Source organism: Neomonachus schauinslandi, chromosome X (genome assembly GCF_002201575.2).
Source record: "Neomonachus schauinslandi chromosome X, ASM220157v2, whole genome shotgun sequence".
NCBI lineage: Eukaryota > Metazoa > Chordata > Mammalia > Carnivora > Phocidae > Neomonachus > Neomonachus schauinslandi.
The window spans coordinates 58544385-58562026 of NC_058419.1; the positions used below are offsets into that span (position 1 = coordinate 58544385).

Sequence of the window (17642 nt, forward strand, 5' to 3'; positions counted from 1 at the left end):
GGATCACTGCATTTGAATCTTTGGGGTAAATAACCAGTAGTGCAATTGCTGGGTCGTATAGTAGCTCTATTTTCAACTTTTTGAGGGAGCTCCATACTGTTTTCCAGAGTGGCTGCACCAGCTTGCATTCCCACCAACAGTGTAGGAGGGTTCCCCTTTCTCTGCATCCTCACCAACATCTGTCATTTCCTGACTTGTTAATTTTAGCCATTCTGACTGGTGTGAGGTGGTATCTCACTGAGGTTTTGATTTGGATTTCCCTGATGCCGAGTGATGTTGAGCACTTTTTCATGTGTCTGTTGGCCATTTGGATGTCTTCTTTGTAAAAAAAAAATGTCTGTTCATGTCTTCTGCCCATTTCTTGATTGGATTCTTTGTTCTTTGGGTGTTGAGTTTGATAAGTTTTTATAGATTTTGGATACTAGCCCTTTATCTGATATGCCATTTGCAAATATCTTCTCCCATTCTGTCGATTGTCTTTTGGTTTTGTTGACTGTTTCTTTTGCTGTGCAAAAACTTTTTATCTTGATGAAGTCCCAGTAGTTCATTTTTGCCCTTGCTTCCCTTGCCTTTGGTGATGTTTCTAGGAAGAAGTTGCTGCAGTTGAGGTCGAAGAGGTTACTGCCTGTGTTCTCCTCAAGGATTTTGATGGACTCCTGTCTCACATTTAGGTCTTTCATCCATTTTGAATCTATTTTTGTTTGTGGTGTCAGGAAATTGTCCAGTTTCATTCTTCTGCATGTGGCTTTCGAATTTTCCCAGCACCATTTGTTGAAGAGACTGTGTTTTTTCCACTGGGCATTCTTTCCTGCTTTGTCGAAGATTAGTTGGCCATAGAGTTGAGGGTCCATTTCTGGGGCTCTCTATTCTGTTCCATTGATCTATGTGTCTGTTTTTGTGCCAGTACCATACTGTCTTGATGATGACAGCTTTGTAATAGAGCTGGAAGTCCGAAATTGTGATGCCACCAGCTTTCCTTTTCTTTTTCAACATTCCTCTGGCTATTTGGGGTCTTTTCTGGTTCCATACAAATTTTAGGATTATTTGTTCCATTTCTGTGAAAAAAGTGGATGGTATTTTGATAGGGATTGCATTAAGTTTGTAGATTGCTCTAGGTAGCATTGACATCTTCACAATATTTGTTCTTCCAATCCATGAGCATGGAACGTTTTTCCATTTCTTTGTGTCTTCCTCAATTTCTTTCATGAGTATTTTATAGTTTTCTGAGTACAGATTCTGTGCCTCTTTGGTTAAATTTATTCCTAGGGATCTTATGATTTTGGGTGCAATTGTAAATGGGATTGACTCCTTAATTTCTCTTTCTTCTGTCTTGTTGTTGGAGTATAGGAATGCCACTGATTTCTGTGCATTGATTTTATATCCTGCCACTTTACTGAATTCCTGTATGAGTTCTAGCAGTTTTGGGGTGAATTCTTTTGGGTTTTCCACAAAAAATATCATATCATCTGCTAAGAGTGAGAGTTTGACTTCTTCTTTGCCGATTTGGATGCCTTTAATTTCTTTTTGTTGTCTGATTGCTGTGGCTAGGACTTCTAACACTATGTTTAATAGCAGTGGTGATAGTGGACATCCCTGCTGTGTTCCTGACCTTGGGGGAAAACTCTCAACAGTGCTATACCTCATTACTCAGTGCTCATCATGATAAGTGTACTTTTAATCCCCTTCACCTATTTCACCCATCCCCCAACCCATTTCCACTTTGATATACTTTGTTTTAAACGAGTACCCTCAGTTATTTTTTTTTTCAACAGGAACATTTTTTACTTGACACATAGTTAACAATACATGGTTCTAAAAGATACATATAAAACATTCCATCCAAGAAAAGTAGAATATTCATTTTCTTCAAGTACAGAAAAATACCCTGGTTAAATCACATAAAAAGAGACATAACAAATATTACAAATTTAAGATGACTGAAATCATACCAAGTATATTCCAACCACAATGGTACAAGACTGAAAATCAACAATAAAACCAAGCTAGAAAATCTACAATGTAATTATTAAATATTTAGTATGTAAATATTAAACAACACACTATTGTACAAGCAGTGGACCAATTAAGAAATAAAACATGAAATATAATATTTCTGCAAACAAAAGAAAAAGAAACAATATTCCAAAACCTGTGGGATGCAGTAAAAGAAGATATTAGAATAAAATTTCTTCTATATATGTTTGTATTAAGTAAAGTTCAACTCTGCCCAAGGACCAAACACTGCCCACTGCACACAAGGAGAGACTCTTCAGATGACTGGCCTGAAGGATAAAGCACCCAGAACACAGCAGCCGAGTGCCTGCAATGCATAAAAGAGACATTCCCTGAAGCACCAGACCCTGGACACTATATGACCTCTTCTGTATAAAGCTACTCAGGAGCAGGACACAAAACAGGCTCTTCTAACACAGAGAAGACAGAGACTTAGACAAAATGCCGAGACAGAGGAATTCATCTCAAATGAAACAAGATAAGGTCACAGCCAGATATCTAAGTGAAACAGATATAAGCAATATGCCTAATGGAGAATTTAAAGCCACAATCATAGGGATACTTGCTGGGTTTGAGAAAAGAATGTAAGACTTCAGGGAGACACTTACCACAGAGATAAAAGAGATAAAAAAACAGAAATGGAAAATGCAATAAATATCTGAAACAGACCGGATGCAATGAACACAAGGAAGGAAGAGGCAGAGGGAAAAAAAGTGATACAGAAGATAAAGTAATAGAAAATAATGAAGCTGAACAAAAGAGAGAACAAAGAATTGTGGAACATGAGAATAGATTTAGGGAACACAGTGACTCCATCAAACATAATAACACTCATAGGAGTCCCAGAAGAAGAAGAGAGAGAAAAGGGGACAGAAAATTTATTTAATTAATAATAACCAAAAACTTCCCTAATCTGGGGAAAGAAATAGATATCTAAATATAGGAGACACAGAGAAATCCTATCAAAATCAACAAAAGCAGGCCAACACCAAGACATATCATGGTTAAATTTGCAAAATATAGCAACAAAGAAAAAATCCTACAGGCAGAAGACAGAAGTCCCTAACTTACAAAGGAAGACACTGCAGGTTAGGTGCAGCTCTCTCAACATAAATTTGGCAAGCAAGATATATTCAACATGCTAAATGGTAGAAATTTGAAGGCAAGAATACTCTATTCAGCAAGACTATCATTCAGAGTAGAAGGAGAGATAAAGTTTCTCAGACAAACAAATGAAAGGAGTTCATGACTACTAAGCCAGCCCTGCAAGAGATACTAAAGGGGACTCTGAGTGGAAGGGAAAGACCAAAAGTGAAAAAGACTAGACAGGAACAGAGAAAATCTCCAGAAACAATGACAAAACAAGTGATAAAATGGCACTACATACATATCTATCAATAATTACTCTGAGTGTAAGTGGATTAAATGCTCCAACCAAAAGACATGGGGTATAAGAATGGATTAAAAAAAAAAAAAAAAGACCAATCGACATGTTGCCTACAAGACTCATTTTAGACTGAAAGACACCTGCAGATTGAAAGTGGGGGGATAGAGAAACATTTATCATTGCAAATGGACATCAAAAGAAAGCTGGAGTAGCAATACTTATATCAGACCAACCAGAATTTAAACCAAAGACCCTAACAAGAGATGAAGAAAGGCACTATATCAATATAAAAGTGACTGTCTAATAAGAAGATCTAACAAGTGTAAATGTTTTTGCCCCCAACTTGGGAACATTCATATATATAAAACACTTGGTAACAAAAATAAAGGAACATATTGATAATAATACAATAATAGTAGGGGACTTTAACACTCCACTTAAAGTAATGGATATATCATCTAAGCAGAAAATCAACATTGAAACAATGGCTTTGAATGACACACTGGACCTAATGGACTTAACAGGTATATTGAAAACATTTCATCTTAAAGCAGCAGAGTACACATTCTCTTCAACTCTGCATGGGACATTTTCCAGAATATATTACATATTGGGTCACAAGTCAGGCCTCAAAAAAATACAAAAAGTTTTAGATCATACCATGCATATTTTCAGACTACAATGATAAACTTGGAGTCAACCACAAGAAAAAAATATGGAAAGACCACAAACACATGGAGGTTAAATAACATGCTACTAATCAATGAATGGGTGAACCAGGAAATCAAAGAAGAAATAAAAAATAAATAGAAACAAATGAAAATGAAAACACAACAGTTGAAAGCCTGTGGGATGTAGCAACAGTGGTCATAAGCAGGAAGTATAGAGCAATACAGGCCTATATCAAAAAGTAAGAAAAATCCAAAATAAACATCCTAACCTTACACCTAAAGGAGTTAGAAAAAGAACAACAAAAACGTCTTAAGCCAGAAGAAGATGGGAAATAATAAAAATTAGAGCAGAAATAAATCACATAGAAACTAAAAAAAAAAAAAAAAAAAGTAGAACAGATTAATGAAACCAGGAGCTGGTTGTTTGAAAAAATTAATGAAATTGAAAAAAAAACCCTAGCCAGACTTATCAAAAAGAAGAGAAAGGACCCAAATGAATAAAATCACAAATAAGAGAGGAGTAATAACAACCAACACCACAGAAATACAAACAATTTAAGAGAATAGTATGAAAAATTGTATGCCGAAAAATTGGACAACCTGGAAGAAATGGATAAATTCCTGGAAACATATAAACTGCCAAAATTGAAACAGGAAGAAATAGAAACCTTAAAGAGACTGATAACCAGCAAAGAAATTCAGTCAGTAATCAAAAATCTCCCAACAAAAGTTCAGGACAAGGGGAATTCACACGTGAATTCTACCAAAAATTTAAAGAAGAGATAATACCTTTTCTTCTCAAACTATTCAAAAAATTAGAAATGGACTGAAAACTTACAAATGCATTCTATGAGGCCAGAATTACCCTCATACCAAAACCAAATAAACACTCCACCAAAAAAGAGAACCATAGGCCAATATTCCTGATGAAAATGTATGCAAAAATTCTAAACAAAATACTAACAAATCAAATCCAATAGTACTCCTCATGATCAAATGGGATTTTTTTCCTGGGTTGCAAGGATGGTTCAATATTCACAAATCAATCAACATGAGATACCACATTAATAAAAGAAAGGATAAGAGACATATGATCCTTTCAGCAGATGCAGAAAAAACATTTGACAAAGTAGAACATCCATTCATGATTAAAACCCTCAACAAAGAAGAGTTAGCGGGAACATACCTCAACATCATAAAGGCCGTATGTAAAAAAAGCCCCACAGATAATATCATCCTCAATGGGGAAAGACTGAGTGCTTTTCCTCTGTGGTTATGAACAAGACAGGGATGCCACTCTCACCACTTTTATTTAATATACTGCTGGAACTCCTAGCCACAGCAAGCAGACAACACAAAGAAAGAAAAAGCATCCAAATTAGCTAGGAAAAAATCAGATTTTCACTACCTGCAGATGACATGGTACTCTATATAGAAAACCCAAAAGACTCCACCAAAAAATTGCTAGAACTGACAAATTCAGTATAGTCACAGGGTACAAAAATCAATAGACAGGAAGCTGTTGCATTTCTATATATGAATAATGAAGCAACAGAAGTAGAAATCAAGGAATTGATTCCATTTACAACTGCACCAAAAGCTGTAAGATACCTGGGAATAAACCTAACCAAAGAAGTGAAAGACCTGTACTCTGAAAACTATGAAACACTGATGAAAGAAATTGAAGATGACACAAAGAAATGGAAAACATTCCTTGCTTGTGGATTAAAAGAACAAATATTATTAAAATGTCCATACTACTCAAAGCAATCTACACATTGAACATATTCCCTATCAAAATACCAACAGCATTTTTCACAGAGCTAGAACACACAATCCTAAAATTTGTGTGGAACCACAAAAGACCCTGAATAGCCAAAGCAAACTTGATAAAGAAAAAAAAAGCAAGACTCTAGGCACCACAATTCCAGACTTAATATTATATTACATTCTCAATAGTGTAAGAGAACTACCCTTTCTCCACATCCTCACTAATATCTGTTGTTTCTTGTGTTGTGATTTTAGCCATTCTGACTGGTGTGAGGTGATATCTCATTGTAGTTTTTATTTGCATTTCCCTGATAGTCAGTGATGTTGAGCATCTTTTCATGTGTGTTGTCATCTGGATGTCTTCTTTGGAAAAAAATGTCTATTGGCATCTTTTTCCCATTGTTTTAATTGGATTGTTTCTTGGCCGTTGAGTTTTATAAGTGCTTTTTATATTTTGGATACTACCCTTTACCAGACATGTCATTTGCAAATATCTTCTTCCACCCCATGGGATGCCTTTTAGTTTTGTTGATCATTTACTTCACTGTGCAGAAGCTTTTTATTTTGATGAAGTCCCAATAATTTATTTTTGTTTTTGTTTCCCTTGCCTCAGGAGACATATCTAGTAAGAAGTTGCAATGGCTGATGTCAAAGAGGTTACTGCCTGTGCTCCCCTCTAGGATTTTGATGGTTTCCTGCCTCACATTTAGGTCTTTCATCCATTTTGAATTTATTTTTGTGTATGGTATAAGAAAGTGTTCCAGTTTCCTTCTTTTGCATGTTGCTGTCCAGTTTTCCCAACACCATTTGTTGAAGAGAACGTCTTTTTTTCCACATAGTTGTGGGTTCATTTCTGGGTTTTCTACTCTGTTCCATTGATCTATGTGTCTGTTTTTGTGCTAGTACCATACTGTCTTGATCACTGCAGCTTTGTAATAGAGCTTCAAGTCTACAATTGTTATGCCTCCAGCTTTGCTTGACTTTTTCAATGTTGTGTTGGCTATTCAATGTCTTTTGTGGTTACACACAAATTTTAGGATTGATTGTGTGTTCTAGCTCTGTGAAAAATGCTGGTGGTATTTTGATAGGGATTGTATTGGACGTGTAGATTACTTTAGGTAGTATGGACTTTTTAACAATATTTGTTGTTCCAATCCACAAGCAAGGAATGTTTTCCATTTCTTTGTGTCATCTTCAATTCCTTTCATCAATGTTTCATAGTTTTTAGAGTACAGGTCTTTCACTTCTTTGGTTAGGTTTATTCCTAGGTATCTTATGGCTTTTGGTACAATTGTAAATGGGATTGATTCCTTGATTTCTACTTCTGTTGCTTCATTACTTGTGTATAGAAATGCAACAGATTTCTGCATATTGAATTTGTATCCTGTGACTTTACTGAGTTGATGTATCAGTTCTAGCAATTTTTTGGTGGAGTCTTTTAGGTTTTCTATATACAGTATCATTTCATCAGCAATTAATGAAAGTTTGACTTCTCTGCAGATTTGGATGCTTTGTATTTCTTTCTTTCTTTCTTTCTTTCTTTCTTTCTTTCTTTCTTTCTTTCTTTCTTTCTTTTCTTTCTTTCTTTCTTTCCTTTCTTTTTTTTTTTTTTCTGATTCCTGTGGCTAGGACTTCAGTCACATGTTAAATAACAGTGGTGAGAGTGGACATCCCTGTCTTGTCCTGACTGTAGTGTAACAACTTTCAGTTTTTCCCCATTGAGGATGATATTAGCTGTGCATTTTTCATATATGACCTTTATTGGGTTTGGTATGGTCTGTCTAACCCTACTTTGTTGAGGGCTTTTATCATGAATGGATGTTGCACTTTGTCAAATGCTTTTTCTGCATCTATTGAAGTGATCGTGTGGTTCTTAACCTTTCTTTATTAATGTGGTGTATCATGTTGATTGATTTGAGAATATTGAACTACCCTTACAAAACAGGGATAAATCCCACTTGATCATGCTGTGTGTTCTTTTTAATGTGCTGTTGAATTTGGTTAGCTACTATTTTGTTGAGAATTTTGGCATGTATAGTCATCAATGATAGCCTGTATTTTCTTGTAGTATCTTTATATGGGTTTAATATTGGGTAATGCTGGCCTCATAAAATGAGTTTGGGAATGTTTCCTCCTCTTCAATTTTTAGAAGAGTTTTAGAAGGGTAGGCATTTATTTTCTTTAATGTTTGGTATACTCACCAGTGAAACCATCTGTTTGGGATTTTCTGTGTTGGGAGATTCTTGATTACTGCTTTAGTCTCCTAACATACTATTGGTCTATTCAGATTTTCTTCATGATTCACTTTTGGTAGGATATGTATATCTAGGAATTTATGTATTTCTTTTAGGTCATCCAGTTTGTTGATATAAATTTTCATAGTAGTCTCATGGTCCTTTTTATTTCTGTGGCATCATTTGTAATATCTCCTCTTTCATTTTGCATTTAATTTGAGTCTTCTTTTTTTTCTTAGTCTGCCTAAAGGTTTGTCAATTTTATTTATCTTTTCAAAAAGCCAGCTCTGAGTTCTCTCTTTTGTATTGTTTTTTTGCTCTTTATTTCATTTATTTCTGCTTTGATCTTTATTATGTCCCTCCTCTTGTTCTAGAGCTTTTTCTTTTTTTCTAGTTCCTTGAAGTATAAGGTTGAGTTATTTGAGAGTTTTCTTGTTTCCCTATTTCTTTTTTGAGATCTTTCTTTTTTTCTTAATGTAGGCATTCATTGCTATAAACTTTCCTTCTTAAACCTGTTTTTGCTCCATCCCATAAGTTTTGGCAGGTTTTATTTCTGTTTTGGTTTATTTTAACTTACCATTTGTTTTTTTCTTTGACCCGTTGGTTGTTCAGGAGTTCTATTGTCTTGTTATTTGATTTTTTTTTCTCACAAGAAATCTTCTATCATTCTGATATTTTTTTCACTATATGTAACATGTCTTTTTTTTTTTTTTTTTTAAATCTCTATTTGCTTTTAAAGTTTTCTCCGCCTTGGATTTTGAGAAATTTGGTTCGATGTCCTTGATATAATTTTCTTTATTTTTCTTGCACTTGGACTTCATTGAGCTTTTTAGATCTGTAGGTTTATGGTTTCTGTAAAATTTGGAAATTTTGGAAACATTATTCTCTCATATATTTCTTCTTCCTTTCTTTCCTTTTGGGACACCAATTGCATTTGTGTATTATGCTGCTTGAAGTTGTCTCACAGGTCACTGATGCTCTGTTCTTTTTTTTATGCTGTGTTCCTTTTTGATAGAATCTATTGCTGTGTCTTTACCAATCTTTTTACCTGCCATATCAAATTTTCATTCATTTTAAATTTTTTGTCTCACATTTTAGTTTTTATCTCTAGAAATTTGATTTGTGACTTCTTATATCTTCTGTGTCTCTATTTTTAATATATAGAATGGAGTTATAATAACTGTTTTAATGTCCTTGTCTGCTAATTCTAACATATGTATCAATTACGGGCCAATTTTGATTGATTGGTTTCTTCTCATATGTTATTTTTCTTCTCTTTTGTATGCTTGACAATTTTTGATAAGAAGCCAGATATAGTAAATTTTTCCTTAGTGTATGCTGGACACTTTTGTATTCTTACACATATTCTTGAGCTTTATTCTGGGGCACAATTAAGTTATGTGAAACAATTTAATAATTTGGGGTCTCCCTTTTAATATTTCTTAGGCAAGACCAGAGCAGTGTTTAGGGCTACACACTACTCAGGCAAGTTACTCCCAAGTACTCTACCAAATACTCCATGAATTATGAGATTTTCCAGTCTGACTTGTGAGAACAAGCAATATTGTCTACCCCCATGAGTTCTGATTTCCCTCTAACCCTTTCAAATAGTTTTTCCCACAGATATTGGTTTATCAGTAATCTGCTGAATAATTGAGGAAGACCCTCTACAGGTCTCTGTAGTATTTTCTCTGCTCCTCTCACCACTCTAGTAGTCAGTCCTGCTAACTCTGTCTGCCTTGGTCTTCCCTGACTCTCAGTTCTGTCTCATCCACTCAAGGAACCTGCCAGGCACTGCCTGGGTTTCCCTTACCTACACAACAGCCTGAAAACACTCAAGGTGGTAAGTTTGGGCAATCATAGGTCTTGCTTGATTTGTTTCCCATCTCTTAGCGATCACTTGCCTTTATTGCCTAATATCTTATCTCTGAAAAACTGTTGTTTCCTGTATTTTATGGTTGGTGTGTGTGTGTGTGTGTATGTATGTGTGGTGGGGAGTGTTGTTTCAAACAGGTGGGTGAATCCAGCCTCTGGTATTCTATTTTGGCTAGAGGCAGAAGTCCTTGGACTATTGAACTTTTATCATTTTTTTATGAATATCAGTTAGGTCTGTTTTATTGAAGTAATTCAATGTTATTTTCTAAATTACTTCCCCATTCATTTTTGCATATTTGTCCTTTCTCCAATAGATTTTTTATTGTTTTATTCTCCTACATACTTTCATTATTTTTCAAATTCTGATGTTACTACTTAGAATCTTTAGTTTCACTACTTATACTATTGATGAAATGTTCACAAATGATGACTTTTTATAGATGATGCTTGTTAAGGAGAGTTTACTTTTCCTTCTTCTAAAAGATGCTTGGTAGAGATAGTTTATATTTAAAATTGTGTTTTATAATCAGGTTATGTTATATTTACAACTTGTTATTGTAATAGAGATAAAGTAAGCATATTCACAGTTAGTCTGTGAGAAACTTATGATACTCTGACCACTAGAATGCTGGCAGTCAGCTGCCAATCTTGGATTTATGTCTTGCTTTCTTTAGTATTTTATACTTAAACCATCACCTATTGAGTGTATTAACAACATGGGACCTTCCCTTCTATGTTGTATGATTTTACACATACCCTTATACTTTAGGGCCCAGCTTACCAGCAAAGATCAATACCTCTTTTCTCCTTGACTATTTAGCACATTCCAAGATAGCCCCTGCTACTTTACATTTTCTTCCTCCCTCACTAACAGTCCAGTTCCACAGATTTGGTATCCTCTGATTTAGAAATGACAAATAAGGGTTTACCATATATCAAAAAATCTGTTTGAAGATTCTGACAGTTAACTCTGCAGAGTATAGGTATGGTTTTCCCTGCGTATACGTCAAACAAAACAGATCACAAAGCTACTGATGCTTTTATATTTTGAGAAAATGTGAAATAATATATTTTATTAAAACCTTTGCTGCTAAATAGTTTCATATAAGTGTATACATATATTTTTTTCATTTTACTTTAGGATTTGCTCTCCCATATGCTACATATGGACCCACATCAGCGATACACTACAGAACAAGTATTAAAACACTCATGGATAACCCACAGAGACCAGTTGCTGAATGATCAGCCAAATAGAAATGATACATCACATGTCATTAAGGTAAAACAAACATACTTTTATGCATCTCCTAAATGCTTAATAAAGCCTGCATGCCATTCACTGACAACACATATAATTACCTTAAATACCTTTATTTTTTAAAGTGTATTTATAGATTTTTTTGTTTTTGTTTTTGTTTTTTAAATAACAACCATGGATTCTTGTTAATCTTCTCTACCTGTTGCCATTCGGATGATAAATAAGAATTCTTTGATTGTATTTGACTTGCTCTTGAGACACCAGGACTAGAAGTGTACTAAATACAAGTTTCATATGGAAAGAAAAAGTTGATATTAGTTCCTAAATTAATAACCATTGGTGCAAATTCCCATATTTATAGACACTGAACCTAGATTTAAGATTTTAGCATTTTATGCATTTATCTGTTGATGCATACTTAGGTTGTTTCATTGTCTTGGCTATTATGAATAATGCTGCGCTGAACACAGGAGCACAGAGATCTCTTTGAGGATAAATGAATAGTGGTATACATATATACAATGGAATATTATTCAGCTTTAAAAAAGGAGATCCTGCCATTTCAACACCATGAATGAACCTGGAAGACATGCTAAATGAAATAAGCCAGACACATAAAGAAAAAAATACATGATTTCTTTTATATGTGGAATTTTTAAAAACTCAAATATTTAAAAGCAGAGAGTAGAAAGGTGGTTACCAGGGGCAGGGAAGAGAGGAAAATGGGGATATATTGGTCAAAGTACAAAGTTGTAGTTATGTAGGATGAATAAGTCTAGGTATCTAATGTGCAGCATGATGACTATAGTTGATAATACTGTATTAAATATTGGAAATTTGATAAGAGTAGATTTCACATGCTTTCATCACAAAAAATGATAACTATGTGAGAGAAGATATATTAGCTTGACTATAGTAATCACTGTACTGTATATATGTACATCACAATATATTCCATGTCTTAAATGTATACAACTTCTATTAAAAATAAAATTCTTAAAATGTTTAAAACAAATTACATGAGTGATGAAAGGCTGATAAAAAGAATACATTTTAATGTTTTAAAATGTGAAGAAGCATAGTCATTGAAATAAAAAAAAATATACAAATAAGCAGGTATTAATTCATGAAGGGAACATCAGTGCATAGATCAAGTGTATGCAGTTACTTGCCTCAGAAATAAGGTTGTATTCTAGTTAAATCTCTCATGATATAATATGGAATTTTTTTACCTCCAAAGATTGTTATTCAATTTGTCTTATTTCTCATTATTTTAGGGAGCAGTGGTCACCACATATTCTGCCCTGACTCACAAGACCTTTCAACCAGTCCTTGAGCCTGTTGCTGCTTCAAACTTAGCTCAGCGACGCAGCATGAAAAAACGAACATCAACTGGCCTGTAAGATTTCTAGTGTTCACCTCAGCCATACTGGATGAAGAAAAAATTAAATGTGTGGCTTTTTGCCTAATCTTATATCAAAGGCATCATCTTCTGCTACATTACTTGAATATTCTATTTAAACGCCTTTTTTTAGGGAGATGAGATTTAAAAAACACAGGTCCACAGTACTCATACAATGTTGTTTTGCAGTAGTGTCCAAGTGTTCAAGTATATAATTGGTGTCTACAAGGTCCTAACAATTTTTCTGCACACTCACTTGTAAAATTCCTTTCAAAAAATTTACTTTAATAGTTTTTCTGGTCTCATAAAATAATGATTTGGGGAATCATTACCAATCATCAGGATACAAATATAATAGTATACTGCCAAGCAATGTAAATTACTTTTTAACATCAGATCCTGAAGAATAGGCTTTTTTAAAAAGAAAAACAAAAAACTGTATCATAGAAGCTTGTTATTGTGTACAACCAAAGGACTACATTCATTTGTGCTAATATGTGAACTCCTGATATAGCTGGTGCCAAAGTTTTTACAGAAGAATTATATCACAAATTATGTGTGCAGACAGACCTGTATACTACCCATAAATGTCCTCATCTAGAAATAAAAAAAAAAAGAATTAAAGGTTTCAATAAGTCCTCTGTAAATTTTACATCTAATGGAATTGTAGTACAATTGAGAAATTTTTTAGCCAAAGGCTTTATACTGGTGTTGTAATCTACTAAATAGGTTATAGTTAAGCCTTTGAAAATAAAGTACATGTGTTGCTACTACCTTCATGATATGTAAGCTGAGTTTCAAGTTAATCAATTGGATTTAATCATTAGCTGTCCCTTTTATAATGAACTACACTGTTGTTTTTTGGGCTTCCAAAATTGGATTACAGTGTAACATATTAATTTACCTTGAATCCTATGGTAATATAGTTTAAATTTTATTGTAGTGGACTTAGCACACATGATACAGTATAATGCATTTCAGTAAACCTTTAGATAATGCTACAAAGAGATAACCTGACATTTTGAAAAGGAAGCAATATTAATGGTTTACACAAAATCTGAACACATTTTTAATCGTATTTATAAAAAAAGTCTGACAAATTTGGTCTTATTAAAATTATGATTCAGAACCACTGGGTAATATATATTGTTTTCTCTAAATGATGGAATTTTAAAGAATCTTTTCATGTTGTTGAAGAAAATACCATTACTGGGCGCCTGGGTGGCTCAGTTGGTTAAGCGACTGCCTTTGGCTCAGGTCATGATCCTGGAGTCCCAGGATCGAGTCCCGCTTCGGGCTCCCGGCTCGGCGGGGAGTCTGCTTCTCCCTCTCCCGCTCCCCCCTCTTGTGCTCTTTCTCTCTCTCACTCTCTCTCTCAAATAAATAAATAAAATCTTTAAAAAAAAAAAAGAAAATACCATTACTGCTACTACTACTACTATTACTATTATTACTACTACTACTGACAGAAAGAAACTCATGAATGTAAACTGGAGGATATTACAGTTTTGTTTAGTGAATATAAATGAACTACTTGTAAGTGCTAAATGTACTGTTTGCTGTGTATTTTATTTTGTTTAATTCAGAGAGAAAGTTGATTACTGAGCACTGAAGTATACAGTTTAGGCTAGAAGACTTGTAACTTCGGTATTCAATAAAGGAAACTATACATATTCTCTTTATAATGTAAGTGATATATATTCCATGTACAAAAATCTGTTTATTGGGTGCGATGTATAAAAGTATATACCCTTAATTTGAGATGTCTTTTTGCAATAATTGAAAGACATTAAAAAAACATCTAATGCCACATGGAAAACATTACTTAGAAATAGACTGGTATCCTATCTTGTGGATTTTTATTTCCCAATTTGGCCTTTTCTTTCCTCATTTTGCTTTATTACTGGAAGTACTTGCATGTAACAATTTGTGTCCATATATTTTGACTTACTTTCCTCTTGTCATCTTGTTTGTGCTGTCATGCCTTCTTCTTATTGGAATTAATATAACAAACTAAGAGGTATGATTTTGGTGTTGAACTTCTCAGAACAGAGATAATATTTCCATGTATGCTTTCTAGTAATAGCATTAGGGTAAGTGAAATTGGAAAGTGAAAAATTATCACAAAATAACTTTCAATCTTTCCATAATCAATAGTTTTTAAAAGTAGCTGATCTTAATTTTTCAGTGAGGTTACTCAGAAGGGTACTATCATACAGTCCTTTCATGAAAGGAACACAGAATTAAGCAATGAACAACATGATTCTTCATTGCTCAATGAGGACTGACAAATTATAAAGGACACAGATATGCTAGTGGATTTTCCCAATAATTGTGTAAAACATTTCTGCTGGAAAGTTCAAACAAAGTAGGTTAAAAACAGTAATTGGGACAACCCTACTGTAAGGGAAGTCTTCAAACTATATACCCTCATTTTGTAGAAGGAATCCAGGTAGTGATGTCTAGAGCTAGCTTTTTTGCTAGAGCAAAAAAGGCAGATGTGAATGGGAGCTTTTTTGGTGGGGCTTCTAAAATGCTTAACCACTGAAACAAATCCTTTCTATAAAATTTTAGGATATTGTTGTTTTTAATGGATTCATGAACAATTAATTTGCATTGTTTTTCTTTCTAGTTGATGGTTCTTGCTAGTATTTAATGATAGCACAATTTGAGTTTTTATTGTTCTGGAAGGAAGAGGATATTATATTTTTTTCCTCAAAGGGAAAACACCAGGTTTGCCCAGATAGACTAACAATTTATTATCCTAAAGCACATATTATCATGAATAAACTCAGGAAACCATTGGTAAGATAATTAAGATTTAGTGGTGGTGATTTTGTGGGGGAGAATGGTTTCAGTTATTTCATGAAAATCAAATTTGAGCCTATTTTGTTAGACCCAGAAATGCCTAAACTTTATTTTTTTAATTTATTGTCATTGATAATTACATATAGTAAAACATTTTGATAGAACCTCTGGTTAACCCAAAGGGATTTCTTATGTATAAGCAACCCACAAACTTAAGAACAGATGCTCGGTGTTTACAATGTCTCCTCATTGAAACATCATGTTAAGATAGTACTGTCCATAGAAAGTTACTCATACTGATTGAATAGTATTTTCCTGACAGCATGAGGCCCTTCATATATGAAAAAGGAAAAGAACTGCTTAACTTGGCCTTAAGATCAACTAGAAAGCTTAGGATTTAAACTAGGCAAAGTATGTCTGTGGCATTCTGTATATTCTCCTTCCCTGGCTTTCCAGTCCCCACATGCTATCCTACTTGCGTACCTCACAGAGGACTCCATCATGATTAAAGCTTACTCCAGAAGGATTCTCTGCCCCAAAAGCACCTCACACCCTTTCCCTTCCCCAAATCAGAACTTCCATTCTCACAGAGCAGCTATATTCAGCTAAAAGGGTGAAAGGAGAGTGATCTCATTTATAAATTAATTCTCTTTTTTTGTCAGTGGCTAATAAATAATTGGCATTTTTCAAGGAAGATGGCCATTAATCTAATGAATTTCTAGTTGCTGGATTTTTAGGCAATCTAACCGGATGAGAATAAATTGTTTATCAGTTATTATCAGGGAAGATATTTCTGGGCAAGGAATTTACACGGTATGCCCCAGGATCAGATTATCTCATAAACTGTTTCTTTTGTGCCCTGCTTCATCCTTTCTACTTCTCATTATACTTTTTCTCTTCCAAGAAACTTCCAAGCTTTTTAATCACAATGAACTTATATGATAGAATGGTGTAGAGGGAGAGACAGTTGTTAAGTACATATCTATCTGTATTCTTGTTTCTCATAGTTCATAGCCTATAACATAAGGAGTCTCCAGCTCCCCCAGCCTCTATTCCTATTGTATTGATAAATAAGAGCATAGAAATGTTGAGTATAAACTATCAGTGGAGTCCAAGTCTGCAGATCCTTTGTCTACATTTCAGGACACAGAGATCCTTGATCTTCTCAACAAGAATGCAAGCCATATTAAGTCAACTGCAATTAAAATCCTTTAGAACATTTTCTTACATTTCAAAGCTTATTTAGGTATTTTTGATGTGTATCTCAATATAAACGATTGCTGAAATTAACAGAACAATTCAGTAGTGTGCTATCTGCCTTCCTATGCAAGAGTGCAGTGGTATTGATAGTGATTACTCACAAATAAATTATACTCATGGATGCACTGTTCCTGGTTTTATCCTTACAATATAGTGAAGTCCGTCATATCATTTGAATAAAATGATAATGCTTGATCACCTAAAATTCAGTTTGGTTGCTAACTCTTGAAGGTAGTCCTAAGTTGTCCTAAATTGTAAGGATAAGTTTCTTTGAAATATGAAGAAAAATACAAAGGGAAAGTATTTTTAGAATATATAAATTCAAGTTTGTTTATATATATTCCACAAATTATGTACCTTTTTTATTGACCAGCAAGAAATCTTAGCTAAATGCTTAGAAATAAATATATATGTGATTGGCAAGTTAGGATTTGTTCTATATTCACATTTCTAAACCTTGGACAATAGAGCTTCCTTGGATGACTGTTTAGCTTTTGTACTATTTGTCTAATTATGTGAACTAATTTACTCTTCAAAGGGTATTTATTAAACATCTAATTTTATGTAGAACAGTTCTAGAGAACGTACTAAGTGCATTAGTTTATTAATAAATTGTCATAATGTGACCAATTGGATTTATTTGCTTTTTTCTTTCCTATCAAACTAATATTACTCGGATCACATTTGAGTTCTCTTTTCAAATTCACTCAGAAAATAGATACCACTAATAGCAAAAAATGTAAGTTTGTTTTTTAATATAATAAATTTTTTTTTAACATCACAAAGGCATTCTAGCAAAAAAACCCATCCATTTAAAAGTTATAGAAGAAACCTTAGTTAAATATCCAAATGCCAGCATGGTTTGGAAATGAGAATTTATCTTGCATTAAAATCCACAGTACAAAAAAAAGGAGAGAATATGGTTTTTCTGTATTTGATTTAAAAAAAAAAAACAGTACTG

At 33.8% G+C, this 17642-nt stretch overlaps 1 protein-coding gene across 1 annotated transcript in view; it reads left to right on the plus strand.

Moving 5' to 3' along the window:
- RPS6KA6 (ribosomal protein S6 kinase A6) overlaps positions 1-13271 on the plus strand; it is a 196819-nt gene extending 183548 nt beyond the window's left edge. Inside the window, exons 21-22 of the mRNA XM_021690974.1 lie at positions 11092-11232; positions 12489-13271. Coding sequence (XP_021546649.1) covers positions 11092-11232; positions 12489-12614 — 267 coding nt within the window. The 3' untranslated portion in view covers positions 12615-13271. The remainder of the gene's footprint in view (positions 1-11091; positions 11233-12488) is intronic.
- The last annotated feature ends 4371 nt before the right edge of the window (positions 13272-17642 follow it).